Source organism: Daucus carota, chromosome 5, assembly GCF_001625215.2.
Source record: "Daucus carota subsp. sativus chromosome 5, DH1 v3.0, whole genome shotgun sequence".
In the NCBI taxonomy this organism is placed as follows: Eukaryota; Viridiplantae; Streptophyta; class Magnoliopsida; order Apiales; family Apiaceae; genus Daucus; species Daucus carota.
Genome location: NC_030385.2, coordinates 36,963,676 through 36,979,768, shown reverse-complemented (window position 1 = coordinate 36,979,768; position 16,093 = coordinate 36,963,676). Strand labels below are relative to the sequence as shown.

The window sequence follows — 16,093 nt, the reverse complement described above, 5'->3', positions numbered from 1 at the left end:
ATGCATAATGGATAAGAACATGAAGCAATCAATTTGTAAACTACAGTGATGGAACCCACAATCTGTGGCACAACAAAACATGTACTCTACTAAATTTCATGGAGCAGAAATATTCCTTGACCAAATTTCTTTGATTGTGGCTCTCGAACAAAACCGAAAATTTAAATTAAAGAACACCACAAGGGCCCCAGGCCTCCAGACCAAACTAATGGCTGGTAAAATGTCTACCATAGATATATGAGTTTAACACCACCCGTGACCTGAATATTTCGATATTTCCAATTCCAACTCACGGGATTCCAATATGCTTTTCTTAGTTTTGTCATCTTTCACTCAATCATTAACCTTCAATCAAATTATATAAACAAGTATAATCGTATAAAAATGCTCACATTTTTCTATATATAAGTGAACTTCACTTCAATCTACTTATTGCATTAACATTTAGCTAGCTAGCAACATTGTAAACACACTCATAAATTTAGATGAAGATGGGGAACTTGATCAAGGTGGTTTGGTTGGTGATGGTGGTGGCGATGGTCGTAAAAATGGAGGCTATTGACTTGTGTAACATGAGTGAGGACGGTTTAATGGCGTGCAAACCGGCAGTGACAGCACCAGAACCGGCTGATCCCACAGCAGAATGTTGCCAGGCTCTTTCTGGAGCAGACTTGTCATGTTTGTGTTCTTACAGGAACTCTTTTGTGCTGCCTTCTCTTGGTATAGATCCTGATCTTGCTTTGGCACTTCCATCCAAGTGCAATCTCACCCCTCCTGCTAATTGTTAAGGTCTTACTTCTCTTCCTGTCTCATGCAAGCCATGTTATATTTTCTATTTATTCTGCTACATTTTCTTACAAGTTCGACAAATGTATTATCAGTTTACATATTACATATAAGGGTCGCGGTGATTGCTCGTGAGGGACGTGTTATACAGCCTACTAATTTTATGGTTGTTGGATAAATACCTGGCGAATATGAATATAACAAAATTTTAACACGTTAAGCGATTTTTAATTGCGGGACGAAAAAATTGACCTCGTTCAACGCTAAAAGCGCAGGTCCACTTCTTGTCTAACGATTAAAAAACACTAGACATATTAAAAAAATATTATAATCATGATCACTGAATATTCATTCAACGACCCAAAATATATATAAGTGTTCAACACGTCCCTGGCTATCACATGCCAAGAACGACTGAGCACCCTACATATAATACCGTTGATCACATATATGTGTGTAAAATGCTCAAATTCTTGCAGATCTGAAGGCGTTGAGCCACCAGAACGTGAAGCATCCAATGATCTGCTGAAGGCCCTTTCCAATATCTAAACCATACTGTGAAATTTGTGTAATATATTATCAGTTTATTGAGCTTAAGGAAACCTAAACTTTGTTGTATCTTTTTGGCAAATAAAAATATGTGGTGTGATCGAATGTGAATTAAATTGATTGCCTCAACCTAAACACGGGACTTAAACTGTCATCACATTTTTCATAGACTAATTTACACTAATTAAACGATACTCCATCTCCTTTTTCCCCTCTTCTGTAGCTAAAAGGTCTTTTATATTACAATATGTGTGAATTATTTTCCCGTGATCCTTTGGATTTCAATCTCTCAATAAGCCTTGTAGCATAATTCTAAACAATATTTCTACGGCCTATTTGAGTTTAAAATTGTGATTGAAAGCTAGTTTTGTGTGAGTATATGATAAGTGGGAAATTTAAAATGACTTTTTGAATAATTTGACTTATTAATTATTTATGAATTATTAAAAATGAATGTGATTTATGGATAATTTATTATATTTTTTATTAAAAAAAGAAGTTTACAAAAATTAAGTCACTTCAAATAATTATGCCAACTTCAGGTCTTAAAATCGAAGATGGCTCAAAATCCAGTTCTAAACCGAGACAAACGGGCTCCTAACTAACATACATAAAATACATATATTTTAAAAAAAATTCTTATGTTGTGTTTCGTTGGAGTGAATGAATATGGAAGGAATGAAATGAAATTTATACTATATTATCGACAAATGTTTATAAATTTCATTTTTTCTTCCATTCCATTCCTTAGGTAGAGATCACACTTCCAATTTGAAAAGAAATGCTCAATTTCTTTCTATTCTCATTTTCTTTTCAAATTTCATCATAAAAATTTTGCACTTACTCAATTTTTTTTTCAAAATTTTCCTCTTACCTCTACTATTTTCATTTATTTTAATCATTTCATTCTATTTTATTTTATTCTCCCCGACCAAATACAACATTATACCTAAACATGGAAGCCCATTTTAAAGAGAACATTCTTTCTTTTATTATCATTTTTATCGACAGAAACACTTACGAGGGTGTATTCGATTGGGATTTTAATGCATTGTTTTTAGTTTATGGATTTTAATGGATTGTATGAGATTTTGATTTTGTGCGGATTCTTGATGAAATGTCGTAGAGTTGATAGGATTTAGGTACAATGCTTCAAAATCCCATTGAATTTGGTGGGATTTCAAAAAACTTAAAATACACTGAAGAATGCCACAAAATCCATCATTTTATGAAATGAAAAAAAATCCATCAGCATTTGAATACCATCAGATTTTAATGGATTTTAAACAATCCCAATTGAATACCATCGGATTTTAAAGCATAATTTAAAATCTCAATTGAATACCACCAGATTTTGTGGCATAATTTAAAATCCCAATTGAATACGTCAAGATTTTAATGGATTTCAAACAATCCCAATCGAATACCCTCGGATTTCATGAATGCAAAAAAATCCTTTAAAATCTCAATCCAATACACCCCTCTTATTTTCACTCCGAATATATCATATTTAAGTCCAAGTATCTATGACTGAGAGGATGGCCCGGCCCCAAAGGTTTGGTGTACTGGCCCGAATCTTTAAAATAGAACCCTGGTTGTAGGAAATTACACGTTTTCACATCAAAATCAAAATAAACAATTTCATTCCTAATTATTTGAACCAGAAATATAACTCACCAAGGAAGGCTCGTTTCAATTTTTGGTGATGTTACATAAATGATTTAGACTCACTCTTATGTAGTTACTAATTTCTCGTACATTCTTTTTTCTCCACAAATTTTATTTATAATTTTTCATTTCATTGTCTCCTTATCTCATTTTTTTATAGTGGACAAAACCTAATATCTTTTTTTCAAGTGAACACAGTCTAATATCATTTCTCATTGACATGTTATCTTTTTCATAGAAGAAAAGTACGTATGAAATATATCAATCGAGAATGAAATAAAAAGTACTTTTCAAATGCTTCATTAGCCTGACTTGTTACTTCTAGCTTTAGAGAAGTACACAATATTTTGAACCAACTAATTAAATAATAATAGTTAAAACAATTTTATGGATCTTACACTGGCACGTAACCTTTTAAGAATGAAACATGAGATTGTGAGAACACGGATCCAAAAATGAATTGAATAAAATATTTTAAGAATTCTGCGTTATCCAGGATTTTTGTTCCCTTCTAATCATTGCAAGAATTAATCATAATCTTAAGGGAATCCAAAATTAATAAACATAGATTATGCTTCCAATTTTACCAATTATAACCTCCCTTCATCACAAGTGACAAGACCATACATCCATTCGTAAACCATCAGCATATTTGCTTTTGAGCCTAATGTTTATACTTCATAGAAACATCACATTATATTGGCTCACCTCTCATTATTTTTTTAGTAATAATAATGATCATCATACATGAACAAAAATGTTCATCATTAAAAATCTTCTGCCTAAGAAACTGTCAAGTTGAACCATTAAAATATTCATCATTAAAAATCTTCTGCCTGAAAAACTCTCAAGTTGAACCATACAAAAGTTGAGATAGCTTTTCATGCATCCTGTAAAACGCCAGTCGAAAAGATAGAAAGGGTACTATATGAAAACCCCCATGCCCAAGCCACAGCCCGCAGAGCAACCCTGTCCGGCTGTCCATTGCCTGAAAATTTAGTGGGTTTTTGGCTAACTAACTTCAAGGCTTTTTCTATGTAAAAGTGAGCTTCTGTTTAATTGGAACAGTTTGGCACATCAACAGAAGTGCTTATATTGAGGCTCAAGAAGCCTAAAAAAATGAGAAAAGCAAGTAATAAATCATTTCTTTTAAATTTAACCAGCCACACAGGCTTAAAACAACTTGATGAGGTAGGAACAAACTCTACTTACACTTTAACGCTCTGCCCCACCAGTTTTAGTTGCATCCTCCCTTCCTTTACTGTCTTGTTAAATCCAACATCAAATCACAACTTCCAATAAGTATTTTAAAGTACAACAAAATCGACTGCACTATCTTCTGACAGCGACAGCATATACAAAACATTTGATTATAATAATCATGCTAGCTATTCATTATTCCCTTTCAGAGAGAAAAAAAAATCTAATCAAGCAAAACACAGAATAATCCCAGTAAAACACTCAAGCAACATAACAAAGCAATATACAAATATATCCACAAAATTACCCCTACTCCCACACACATTAGCATACTTGCACGAGCAACGCTAGTTCTAAACAAAAGCCAGTAAAGAAGGCGAGTATTGTGGACAAACGTGAAAGGAGATTCAAACCACCACCTGCACATAAGACAATCAAAATCCTTCCAGGCGTACCATTTCACAAGCCCAATAAGTTTCAAGCAATTGCATGGAACAATAAAGCAAATACAGCAGTAGTATAAGACTGACGGTAAGAAATTAAGAATAAAGATCAAAGTACTTAAAATTTATGGCAAAAGCATAAACCACCAGCTGTCTACCAAGTTCAACTTCAACCATCCATTTAAACACCAAAATACTTAACTTTACCACTAGCCTACGCCTGCATACTAGAACAGTAAAAGCTAGCCAACAGAACACATCCGACGATGCTCACGCCTCCACATCAGCCTTTGCGGCAGCAGGAGAGCTCAACACCCAGAGATTGCCGTAGGGATCCTTCACCTTCCCCACGCGCCCACCGTCGAACGCGCCATCAGCTTCAGCTACTTCACCTTCTTTCACCGCACCGGCCTTGACAGCTTTCTCCAACGCAGCCTCAAGGTCCTGGGTCTCCAAAATGAACACGCTTCCAGTACCACCCTTTACTCTACACATACAACAAACAGAAGCATTAAACCTTAATTGCATACAACAATGAGAACATAACAATTAATCTCAAAGTGTATGTGCGTTCATAAGCAACAATAAAACAACACAGTAAAAACTGGAGACAAAAAAACAAATATTTATATACACAAACATAAGCACGTGTGAGTACCAAATGCATCCACAATAAACAGTTAATAGCTAAACGAGGGTTTTACAGGACTGATAAAATATTCAAACGGTGACGTTTAAGGAAACACAATAAAATAGGTCCAAAATAGATACAGAGCGGTCAATTTTTCCGTTAAATAAATGCGAAAAAACCGAAACGCCCGCAAAAACAACTTAAAAAACGCAACAATCAAACCGATATACAGATCCACAACAAAATTTACACTAAATCATCATTAAAAAACATTAATACACAAATTGACGGACACAGGAGACGACTATAACAGCGATTCAACAAAAAATCTACCATATATACACACAAACATATACAGAAAAGCATAAAATCAACATCACACACGCAGATCTAGAGAAAAAACAACGCGAAAAAACAAAAAAAACAAAGAGATGAGTGAGCTCACGGAGCGGGGGTGTCATCGGAGAGGTCCTTGACGATGAAAGTACTTCCAGCCACCTTAATCTCCGCGGACACAACAACAGGGAGCTCCTGATCGGCCTTCCTCTTTGGCTGCGACACTCGATTGACCTCTTCTGCCCCAAACGCCGTCTTGTAAAAAAGAACGGCGTCGTTCGCCTTCTGTGCCTCGACGTAGACCATCGGTTTCAGCGACGAAAATGCCACCTGAGTGTTTGCTTTTGTTGTGGTTCCATTCTTCACATCCTCTGCAGCCATTGAAGGGATTTGAGGAGAGAATTTTTAAAACCCTAGAGAGAGATGAAAGGAGAGAAATGAAAATAAAAATGAGAATGCAGAGATGTGATGAGTGGGGGAAGATAGTGTGGGGGTATTAATAGAAATCGAGAATCGTAACCGTCCGGGGGTTTCTGGGATATAACTGATATTTCAGGGGTATAACTGGTATTTGCTCAGGCGTACTGGACAAGCTAGCCCTTTTGTTTGTGTTTTATTCCAGAGATGCCACGGGATGGGGATAAAATGGTAATTTTGATTAATGATAAATTAACAAAACCATCACCACGGCACCACCCACAGGATCTGTGTTTTGGAATAGTTAATCAAATTGTATTTGAATATTTACATATTTATTTTAAAATTTTATTTGATATTCAAATATCATTTACCAATTCATAATAACGTGTTGAAGATAACAATTAACATTACAAATCAAGATTATTGGATTAAGTAATTTTAAACTGACCATTGTCTCCTAAAATTTCAAATATTTCTATTATATTTTTATAATTATCTAATTAAATATAGATATATTAACTTCTTTTCCGAAGTAAATTAGAATTTCAAATCTGTCATTCTAGTTGCCACTTGCCGCACTAAAGTGTGTACATGGAAATATTTTAAGTCTGTTTAACAGATAGGGCACAGCGGGTTCTTTGAATAAAGAATATAGGGCACAAGGCCAGTAGTCGACAAAGCATGCATGACCGGTCGCCCTAGAATTTTCGGCGCCTCATTGCTTAAATATAGCCCTAAAAATATAGCCCCATATTTTCTTTAGTTTAGTATATAATTAAAAATAATGTTGTGTAGTGTAATTTAGGGATATCAAAAAATTTAATTTTAAGATTTATATATTATTTGATATTGTATCTATGTTATTTATAAACAATATTATTAAAATTTTATATATACTATAAATCATATTATTACAATATATTATTTATTGTTTATTATTTTATTTAATTAATTATAACGTGTACTTTGTGTTGTGTTATGTAGCTGATAGGTAAACTCAAAATCGACACGAAATTAAGATAGTATAGTTTCGTGCTTGTATACCTTCGTGTCGTGTACTAAAAACGTAAATACAAACATGAAATTTTGTATCGTTCATTTGTGTCGTGTACAGAATTGTCAGGTCTACCTGAGACCATCTGATTTGGAGACACCGTTAAAAACTCGCTAAAGGGATATCACAGAAAATCTAAGAAAACTAAACATTATAAAGTCGATTAAAGGGGCTGTTTGGCAACGGTTTAAAAGCCAGTTTCTGGATTTATAAGTTAGAAACACTTATTTTGTACCATTTGCATAAAAAGTCAAGAAGTACTTATAAAAAGCTAGGAATGCTAACTTTTGTTTCCGGACTTCTACTTATTTCCCAAACATTTTAATCACTTACAAGTCTTAACTTGCTTCTTACTTCTATTTCACTTTTTTATTTTAACAAGAAGCACTTATTTTAACCTTAACCAAACAGTCCCAAAAAAAAATTGTGAAGCTTGGCTGAATAAATGTTTTGATAAAGCTTGGGTTAGTTTAATATTGATCGAAAGAGAAAGTGTACTTGCATAGTTTAATCCACCAAAGACTTTAAATTCATAACCCATCTTAAGATTCTGTAAACATTTTTACTAGTATTTGTGCCCGCGTTGCTTGGGTTTTGGAGTTAATAAGATTTGCCATAGACAAAATGAATTTAAGACGATTAGATATTGTGATGCATACTTAGTCGACTACATGAGTTACAGAGAAAAAGTTCGAATATTGTCATAGTTTATGCATTACATATTCCGAGAATGAAAATTTATTAAGCTTGAAGCCTAATTGGTTACTGCTGATGAATTGCAGTTCAGGTCAGACATTCCTGGTAGATGTGCTGTTGATGTAGTGGCTTGTGTGTTGATGCTTTGGCTTTGTGGTTGTTGTTCCATTTCTGTGTCCATCTCCTCCAACTTGAATCCATGGCATATATTTGTAGCCCAGTAGAGATTTGATTGTTTCAAGACATTTGCTGCATGGATCTCCATTTTTATTGTAAAAGTTTGTGTTGCAAGCATTTTGAAACTTTCTGGGAAGTACTCTTCAGTTGCTTCCTGTGGTAATATTAGAATTGAAACAAATTTTGATTTTAATTATTTTCTTCACTACCAATTAATTTTTTACCTGTGGAATTAACTGCCTTGCTCTTTTCCCAAGCAAACTTCTAACCTCTCTGTCTTCCAATAAGATTTGAAGAGAACCGGTAGCATCCAAAGCAATGACAACCAATCTAAATCTATTTAACAGAAACCGTTTAGAGATATGACATAAAATACAATCTTTACATATGATTTTGTTTACCTTATTTCTGGATATGGTACTATTCTTTGGCATCTTGCGCAACTGTAGAATTCATTCACAAAATCGACTTCAAAATCGCATGATGTGCAAATTTTGAAGAACCATTTCTGTTGGTCGTCGACGTGCATGATGGTTACATGTGCCATAACTTCTGCCTGCCATTTACACATATAAGTATCTTAAAAATGAGGAATTTTATATAAGCTAGTAATTTTTTTAACCTCAACCGAATCTTTGTCCAATGATTTTATGGCTTCAACAGTAAGCAGCTCAGCTTTCTTCTTCTTCTCCATTGCCATTACTTTCTTTGAGAAATCAGGTATAGCTAACCTACATATGGAATTGGATAATTATTTTTCAATTTTTTGACTGATAATGTCTGCATCAGCTGTGACTCAAACTGTTTCTTACATCCTCCTCAGCTGGTTGACACTGTGATGGTTAAGATTTAAGTAGAATGTTGTTGGTGCAACATGTGTGACATTTGGAGCATCTGCAAGTTGAACACAGAAATAATGAGTGAGTTAGTCCATAGACTGAATGTTGGAAAGCAGATATATTAATATAGAATGATTAGTCCGAAAGAGGATTCTAAATGTTTCATACTGCTCCACATTTGCACTCTGCATCCTGCAAGAATAATAATGACTGGAGTCTCCATTTTTTTCCAAATAGCTTCCACAAAAACTTGTGCATATTTATCCCAAAACGTTACATTCACATTTGTTCTGTTTAACATTACAAAGAAATGTCAATCATTATAAATAGCATAACCACTTTTTTTAGCTTCAGGATTTACACTAACCTTCCATCAGATATAACAAACTTAGCTTGTTCCTGTTGAATTCCATGCCTATTCGTAATTTGTTCAAGAAGAATCTTATGATCCTTAATAACACCGACAACATCTGTAATTTAAGATTTATATAATCAGTGTTCCCAGTTTAATAAGTAGGTCTGTAATATTTTAAATCTAAAGCTTTCTTACCAATGACATAAGTTGTTTCAGTCATGTAGTTCTTAAGTTCACTGAGATCATAAAAGTCAAAGATCTCAGTTGCAATTTGTGCTGCAGTTTCTTCGATTTGCTGGATCTTTGTGTCTGTTGTGAAAATAAGCTGATTATCCCTCCGCACAACCCTAAACTTGTCTGTTTTTTTGTAGTCCTGTACAATAAAACCTGTAATAATATTGATGCTTCCAACTATGATCTGCCTTTCCAAGTCATAGGCACAGGTTGTTGGTACGAAAGCATGTATTGTATTGTTCTGCAAAATATGCAATTTAGTAGTAATCTGTTCTGGTACTTAGAGCACAACTTCATTTGTTAAATCATACAAATTTAATTGCAGTTTGATTGTACTAACCTTGTTGTCTAGCAGCAGGATGTTGAAGTTTTTGAATTCTTCTCCAGCTTTCGTCGCTCCTCTCCATTTGCGTATGACTCGAACTTTTATCTTGTAGTTATCAACTCCTGTTTTGAGGTTTGCAAGAGCTGCATAGCGTGAAGACATTTTGCCTTTGGATGCAGTTGATGTGTTTTGGTATATTTTTCACAGTTTATTGCATGTGGTATATATAGAGATAACCTAATCTGTGAAATTTCATCTGATGCAATTAAAGTTCATATTAAATACCTCAACTTACTACTCCTGTGCAAGATTAAATACTGATGTGGTAGGAAGCAGCTATATAGGTATGCAATTATATAAAACAATAGTCCGAGTAGATTAAATAGTTAGGTTCCTGGACGCCAAAAAATAGTACAAACATATTCACCACAGTTTAGAATATTTAAACAGACAGAGTCATAGATTCAGAGAGATTATAACAAAAGTCTTGGAAACTCTGAATTGTATCAGAGACCGAAGTTTCAAATTCTTCTTCATTGGCAAAAGTAGTGGTTGACGTCCAGTACAAAGCAGTTACTCCTGAAATTGGATGACAGAGGTAAGGAATTAAATGACAGAAGTTACTACTGAAGTAGACTGCACTAAAAATATTGGGCATAAAGACCTTTTTCTTCTTATCCTTTTTGTTGAGCTTGGCTGGTGTATCTTCTTTTGGATCAAATGCCACCGGCTCAATATCAACCCTTGGCCTTGTTTTTGTAGAAGAAATTCCAGTTGTTGGTGTGCTGAGGTCGTCATCTTTCAGCTGTTGAATATTTAATTAAAAAGCGTAAAATTTCGGGCTTGAATAATTATTTATTGAAGACCTCAGCCTTGAATAATTATTTTTATATGATCTGTAAAACTTCAACTTACGTCTACAGTTGCTGCCTCAACCATTTGAGTATCTGTGTTTGTCGATGGATCAAAGTTTGCACTGCTTTCAATTTTGTCAAAAATCTCATCCGCCTCATACACCATTGATCCTTTTTTGAGATTGTTCTCTGTAATGTTTAGAGTGATGGTATAAACTTTCTTCTCAAATGTCTTGAGAACTGCTGGAAATTTCCCCTCGGTATTTTCCTTTAAAGAAGATGGTTAGTGACTGCTTTGAAGTTAGTGAGCACTTTTGCTTATGATATTACAAACTTTAATACATGCAAACCTGAATAGCATCCACTTCTATATCAAACACAGTTTTCTCGATAATCCGAGTAACTTCTTGGTCCAGGAAAATTACTGCAATGCTACCTGTGTTGTCGCTGCATAATGTGCATATACGGAATCTGCAATATACATATATATAAATAAACTAATACAAAAGATATTTTCTTTCAAATCTGTATTTTCTAGTTTATGTATAATAGTAATGATATTCTAACCTTTTGTCAGGGTATGGAATAATTCTGTTACAGTCCTCGCATTTAAAAACCCCATCGACTCGTGATATTTCTTTTGGACATTTTGTGCATACAGCATAAAACCAAGATGACTGCTCTTCGACCTTAGTTACTTTAAGTTGGCACTTAACTCTGCACTGTTGATTGGAAAAAAGACAGAGCATTATTCATTTTTGTCTCCTGTTAATAGAAAGTGCAAAACATATTACCTCTGTGGAATCTGGAGTCATTGCTTTAATATCTTTGATAGTAAGAGTTTTTAACTCTGTAATTTCCTGCGGTGGTGATGAAACCGTTTCTTCAATTGTTTCCAACATTCTGCATAGTCATTTGAACCAATTAATTTCTTGGTAAATTGAAAAATTTAGACTTTATTCATAAAAGGTAGTAATTTTTTACTTGGCTTTAAGCTCTCCGATGCTGTAGTGTGTAGGATTGATGTAAATTCTTGTTGCCGGATAATTTGTTAGATTAGCTATACCTGTTTAAAATTTCTCTAACAGTTAAATTTTGTAATGCTAATAGCAAGTGACTATAAAATATCTTACCCTCATAGAGGCCAACTTTTGCAGCAGCAATGATAATATAAATCTCTGTTTGTTTACAATCTTCCAGCTCTTCTGCAAACTGAACTCCAAAATCATCAAATAGAGTCACAGGAACAGTGTACCTACACAAATCATTTCAGAATAACATTAATGCTAAACTAAATTTATTTGTTATTAAATGGTCAGTAGATTTGAACATACCTTCCATCAGTGAGGTCAAACTTTGTAATAACCTTCTCGACATCATTTTTGATTGACTTGATGTTCGTTCGAACATTTTGTATCCTTCCTACCATATCTTTAAATTTTTTTGGTTAAATTAGCTCCCATTTAAAATTAAAAACAAATATACAGTTATTATACCTATTAAGAAACGGTTGTCCTCAGCTAGTTTTTTAATTTCTCCCATGTAGAACAGGTCCACAGCAAACTTCTCAATTTTCAAACCAACACCCGAATCTGTCTCTATTTTTGTGTGTGTTGTGAAGTAGATATGCTTTCTGTTTCGAACCGGACGGTAGGTTTCGTCGCCAACATAATCCTTAACTTTGAAATTTGTGAGAATATAAATATTTCCTTCCTTCAATTGTTCGAAAAGTCCTTTACAGTATTTAGAACTTGCAAATCCATGAATCCTGTGGTTCTATAAAAAACGACATATTTACTAAATTTATTAAACTGTGCTGTCTAAAAAGAAAACAGTTTGAAGCTGAAAGTTTTAAAGTAATTAACCGAATCATCGATGAGTGTCATATTGATGCCCCAGAACTCTTTTGTTTCTCTGTTTAGTCCTTTCCACATCGACTGTAATCGAAGTCTACACTTCCAGTCGAAGCGCTCTGTGTTCAACTTCTTGATTGATTCGAACTTGTTAAGCTCCATTCTGAAAAGATTCGAACAAAGAAATAACTCAATTAATATACCACATTGATGGTTGAAATCATAATTGAAAGATTAGGTGCGTCATTTACTCACCTGAATTGAAGGCGGGTGAGTTTGCAGATTAGTATCTGTGTTGAAAGGTAGGGCGTAATGAAAGTTATATGTTTTCTGAGATTTGTAATAATGGACTGTGTTCTGATCAAGTATTTTGTAAGATATGATGTTTACAGCTGTATGTTAATTTGGGCATAGATTTACTTTAGTGTGCTGAGTACGCGGCTCCATTATGTTAACTGTAGTAGCTGATCTAGTTTGGATTTGATTACAGTTGAACTATGTGTACAGCATCCGGTTGTAGCCCTTACATTTTGTCAGTGGCGGCACCTGCTATTCTTCAGTAAGTTATGTTTTTTGTTATTTAAAATTAATTTATGAAGACAGGTTAGCATTCATTCTTTTGTCTGAATACCTTTAAAATTTTTAATTTGTATATTAAATTATATGGTTTAAAATAATTGTTATATTAATAGGAATTTTAATTTGTATCGTACATAATATGGTTTAATTTAATTTTGACATGTAATAGTGAAGATTTGTAAAAATTTCATTTAAGATCAACGTATTGTAATCAGTTGGTGGCATAAATTTGTTGGTAAATTTTATTGATATTGTATTTGGAGGGAATAGCTAAGAATTTAGCCAAAATTTTGTATAATCTTTATCGTTAGATTTAAAAAGTTTTAAATATGAATTGTTAGAGTTAAAATTTTTTAAATTTGTATCGTGAAAAATACAGTATAATTTATTTTAGAGTTGTAATGGTGAATGCCTGTACAAATTACATTTTAGATGAACGTAATTTAGTCACTCAGACGCATAAAGTGTTGGTTGGTAAGCTAAGGTATATAATTTTATACATTAACATTTGAATCTGTTGATGTAAAATAAAATTTAGGGAAAAAATAGTGTTTTTCTTAATTAAATCAATATTATTTTATAAAATATTTTGTTTCATAAATTTAGGGTGAAAAATGTGTTTCATAAATAATATTACACAGTTTATAGTTCACATTTAAGGTGTGTGTCGTTCATCTAACTTTTAAAAGAGTATATTGTTGAGCTATAAATATTTATGATACTTTTTTGAACAGAATAAATGTTGGTTGTCGGTATAATTTTACATATAGTTCTAATATCATTAATTTTTTTTTGGTCTCAGTTGTTGTACTTAAAAAAATGAACTTGAAACTTTTAGAGTTGTTTAGTATTTGTTACAGGTGTACCCATATTTGAAAGTAACCTTACATTTAATAAATGACGTTGTTTACTTGTAATATATGAAGACAGGTAAGCATTTAGTCTTTTGTCCAACACTATTTAAAAAATTAATTTTTATATTAAATTATATGGTTTAAAATAATTGTTATAGTAATAGGAATCCAGTCTATTCATGGTTCTTCGTCACGGGTCTTCTTTGTCATTGTTATAGTAATAGGAATTTGTATAGTAAATAATATGGTTTAATTTTATTTTGACATGTAATAGTGAAGGTTTGTAAAAATTTCATTTAAGATCAACGTATTTTAGTCAGTTGGTGGCATAAATTTGTTTGTAAATGTTATTAATACTATATTTGCACGGATTAGCTGAGAATTTAGATTAAATTTAGTTTAGTTTTTATTAAAAAAAACTATGGTTTAAAATAATCGTTTTAGTTAAAAAAATTTCAATTTGTATTGTAAAAAATACAGTTGAATTTAATTTAGAGTTTTAATGGTGAATTTCTGTACAAATTACAATATACATGAACGTAATTTAGTCACTCAGTGGCATAAATTGTGGGTTGGTAAGCTAAGGTATATAAACACTATATTAACATTTATATTTGTACAATGTCAAATAAACTTTTCAATATAGAAAAGTGTATGTACTCCATCTGAAATTTAGGAATAATAGTGTTTTTCTTAATTAGATCTTTTTTATTTTATAAAATATTTTGTTTTTTTCCAATACTTTGGGATATTAAAAAATAATATATTTACTGTAACTGTGATTACTGTGATCAACCACGGTTAATTTTACGTATAGTTCTAATATCTTTAAAAAAAATTTGTCTCAGTTGTTGTACTTAAAAAAATAAACTTGAAACTTTTAGAGTTGTTTAGTACTTGTTACAGGTGTAGCCATATTTGAAACTAACCTTACATTTAATAAATGACGTTGTTTATTTGTAATATATGAAGACATGTAAGCATTTATTCTTTTGTCCAACACTATTTCAAATATTAATTTGTATATTAAATTATATGGTTTAAAATAATTGTTATAGTAATAGGAATTCAGTCTATTCATGGTTCTTCGTCACGGGTCTTCTTTGTCATTGTTATAGTAATAGGAATTTGTATAGTAAATAATATGGTTTAATTTTATTTTGACATGTAATAGTGAAGGTTTGTAAAAATTTCATTTAAGATCAACGTATTTTAGTCAGTTGGTGGCATAAATTTGTTTGTAAATGTTACTAATACTATATTTGCACGGATTAGCTGAGAATTTAGATTAAATTTAGTTTAGTTTTTATTAAAAAAAAACTATGGTTTAAAATAATCGTTTTAGTTAAAAAGTTTTCAATTTGTATTGTAAAAAATACAGTTTAATTTAATTTAGAGTTGTAATGGTGAATTTCTGTAGAAATTACAATATACATGAACGTAATTTAGTCACTCAGTGGCATAAATTGTGGGTTGGTAAGCTAAGATATATAAACACTATATTAACATTAGAAAATAATATATTTACTGTAACTGTGATTACTGTGATCAACCACGGTTACTTTGTATCGAGCCACAACCCAATTGATTTGACTTGTTTTTGTCTACTGCAGGTACATAGTCATAATTGCCTTGGTAATAAAACTCTTCAGTTTCTACTTATCTTGCACCTTGATTTGTACTGGCAGTTACTATTTGCAAGCTCTGCATGGCGTGTTCTTCTTCGAGGTTTGTGCTCTGTGTTCTAAGTCTGAAATCCAGTTTGTACATTGGTTACATACCATATTTAACTTTCTTTTTGTTCTGTTCTTCAGGTCTTTGATCAAAAGCAGCCAAGGTATGTTTCTTTAATTCATAGTTTGCTATGCATGAGTTGTGGTCGATTATTTCTTAAGACGGAAAACTATCTGGGATTGTTTATGTAGTAAATTTTAATATGAAATGGGGCGAAAGAGGAAGTACATTTGTGTGTCCAAACTTTGGTTCAGACTACATTGCTGGGATACTGGTTAGAATCATTCTTTTATGTTTTATTAGTAATATCGAGTGATAGTTATAATCTGAACTTATTTAAGTAATTTATTGTTCTTTAGATTTTACCGAAAGAGTTTCCTATTGAAAATAGTGGGCCTATTCCAGAGAGGCTTTTGTTGCATGTGGCTCCAGGAGTGGTGTGGAATGGTAAATATAGTGTTGAAAGGAACTGGATCGAGGGCTTAGAAAAGATGATGCTTTATTAT

General features: G+C 32.6%; 3 protein-coding genes and 1 non-coding gene across 4 annotated transcripts; 1 reads left to right on the top strand and 3 right to left on the bottom strand.

Moving 5' to 3' along the window:
- Positions 1–342: 342 nt before the first annotated feature.
- Positions 343–1,451, top strand: LOC108220735 (uncharacterized). Its single transcript, XR_010291745.1, has 2 exons — positions 343–789; positions 1,266–1,451. It is a non-coding gene; the product is annotated as an uncharacterized LOC108220735 (transcript).
- Positions 1,452–4,742: 3,291 nt separating this feature from the next.
- LOC108220554 (uncharacterized protein At5g48480) lies at positions 4,743–6,108 on the bottom strand. The gene is made up of 2 exons (XM_017394355.2): positions 5,723–6,108; positions 4,743–5,133 (listed from the first exon to the last, which is right to left on the bottom strand). The coding sequence occupies exons 1-2, from the start codon at positions 5,992–5,994 to the stop codon at positions 4,917–4,919; spliced, it is 489 nt and encodes a 162-aa protein (XP_017249844.1). The 5' UTR covers positions 5,995–6,108; the 3' UTR covers positions 4,743–4,916.
- Positions 6,109–8,667: 2,559 nt separating this feature from the next.
- LOC108221696 (uncharacterized) lies at positions 8,668–10,048 on the bottom strand. Its single transcript, XM_064094517.1, has 4 exons — positions 9,350–10,048; positions 9,167–9,269; positions 8,968–9,089; positions 8,668–8,854 (listed from the first exon to the last, which is right to left on the bottom strand). Exons 1-4 carry the CDS (start codon positions 9,372–9,374, stop codon positions 8,769–8,771), a joined length of 336 nt encoding a protein of 111 aa, XP_063950587.1. The 5' UTR covers positions 9,375–10,048; the 3' UTR covers positions 8,668–8,768.
- A 135-nt stretch (positions 10,049–10,183) lies between these two features.
- On the bottom strand, positions 10,184–12,831 carry LOC108221695 (uncharacterized). The gene is made up of 12 exons (XM_064094516.1): positions 12,676–12,831; positions 12,433–12,583; positions 12,064–12,343; positions 11,902–11,998; positions 11,701–11,822; positions 11,552–11,633; positions 11,362–11,470; positions 11,135–11,289; positions 10,918–11,038; positions 10,629–10,835; positions 10,378–10,518; positions 10,184–10,292 (listed from the first exon to the last, which is right to left on the bottom strand). The coding sequence occupies exons 2-12, from the start codon at positions 12,580–12,582 to the stop codon at positions 10,287–10,289; spliced, it is 1,470 nt and encodes a 489-aa protein (XP_063950586.1). The 5' UTR covers position 12,583; positions 12,676–12,831; the 3' UTR covers positions 10,184–10,286.
- Between the last annotated feature and the right edge of the window lie 3,262 nt (positions 12,832–16,093).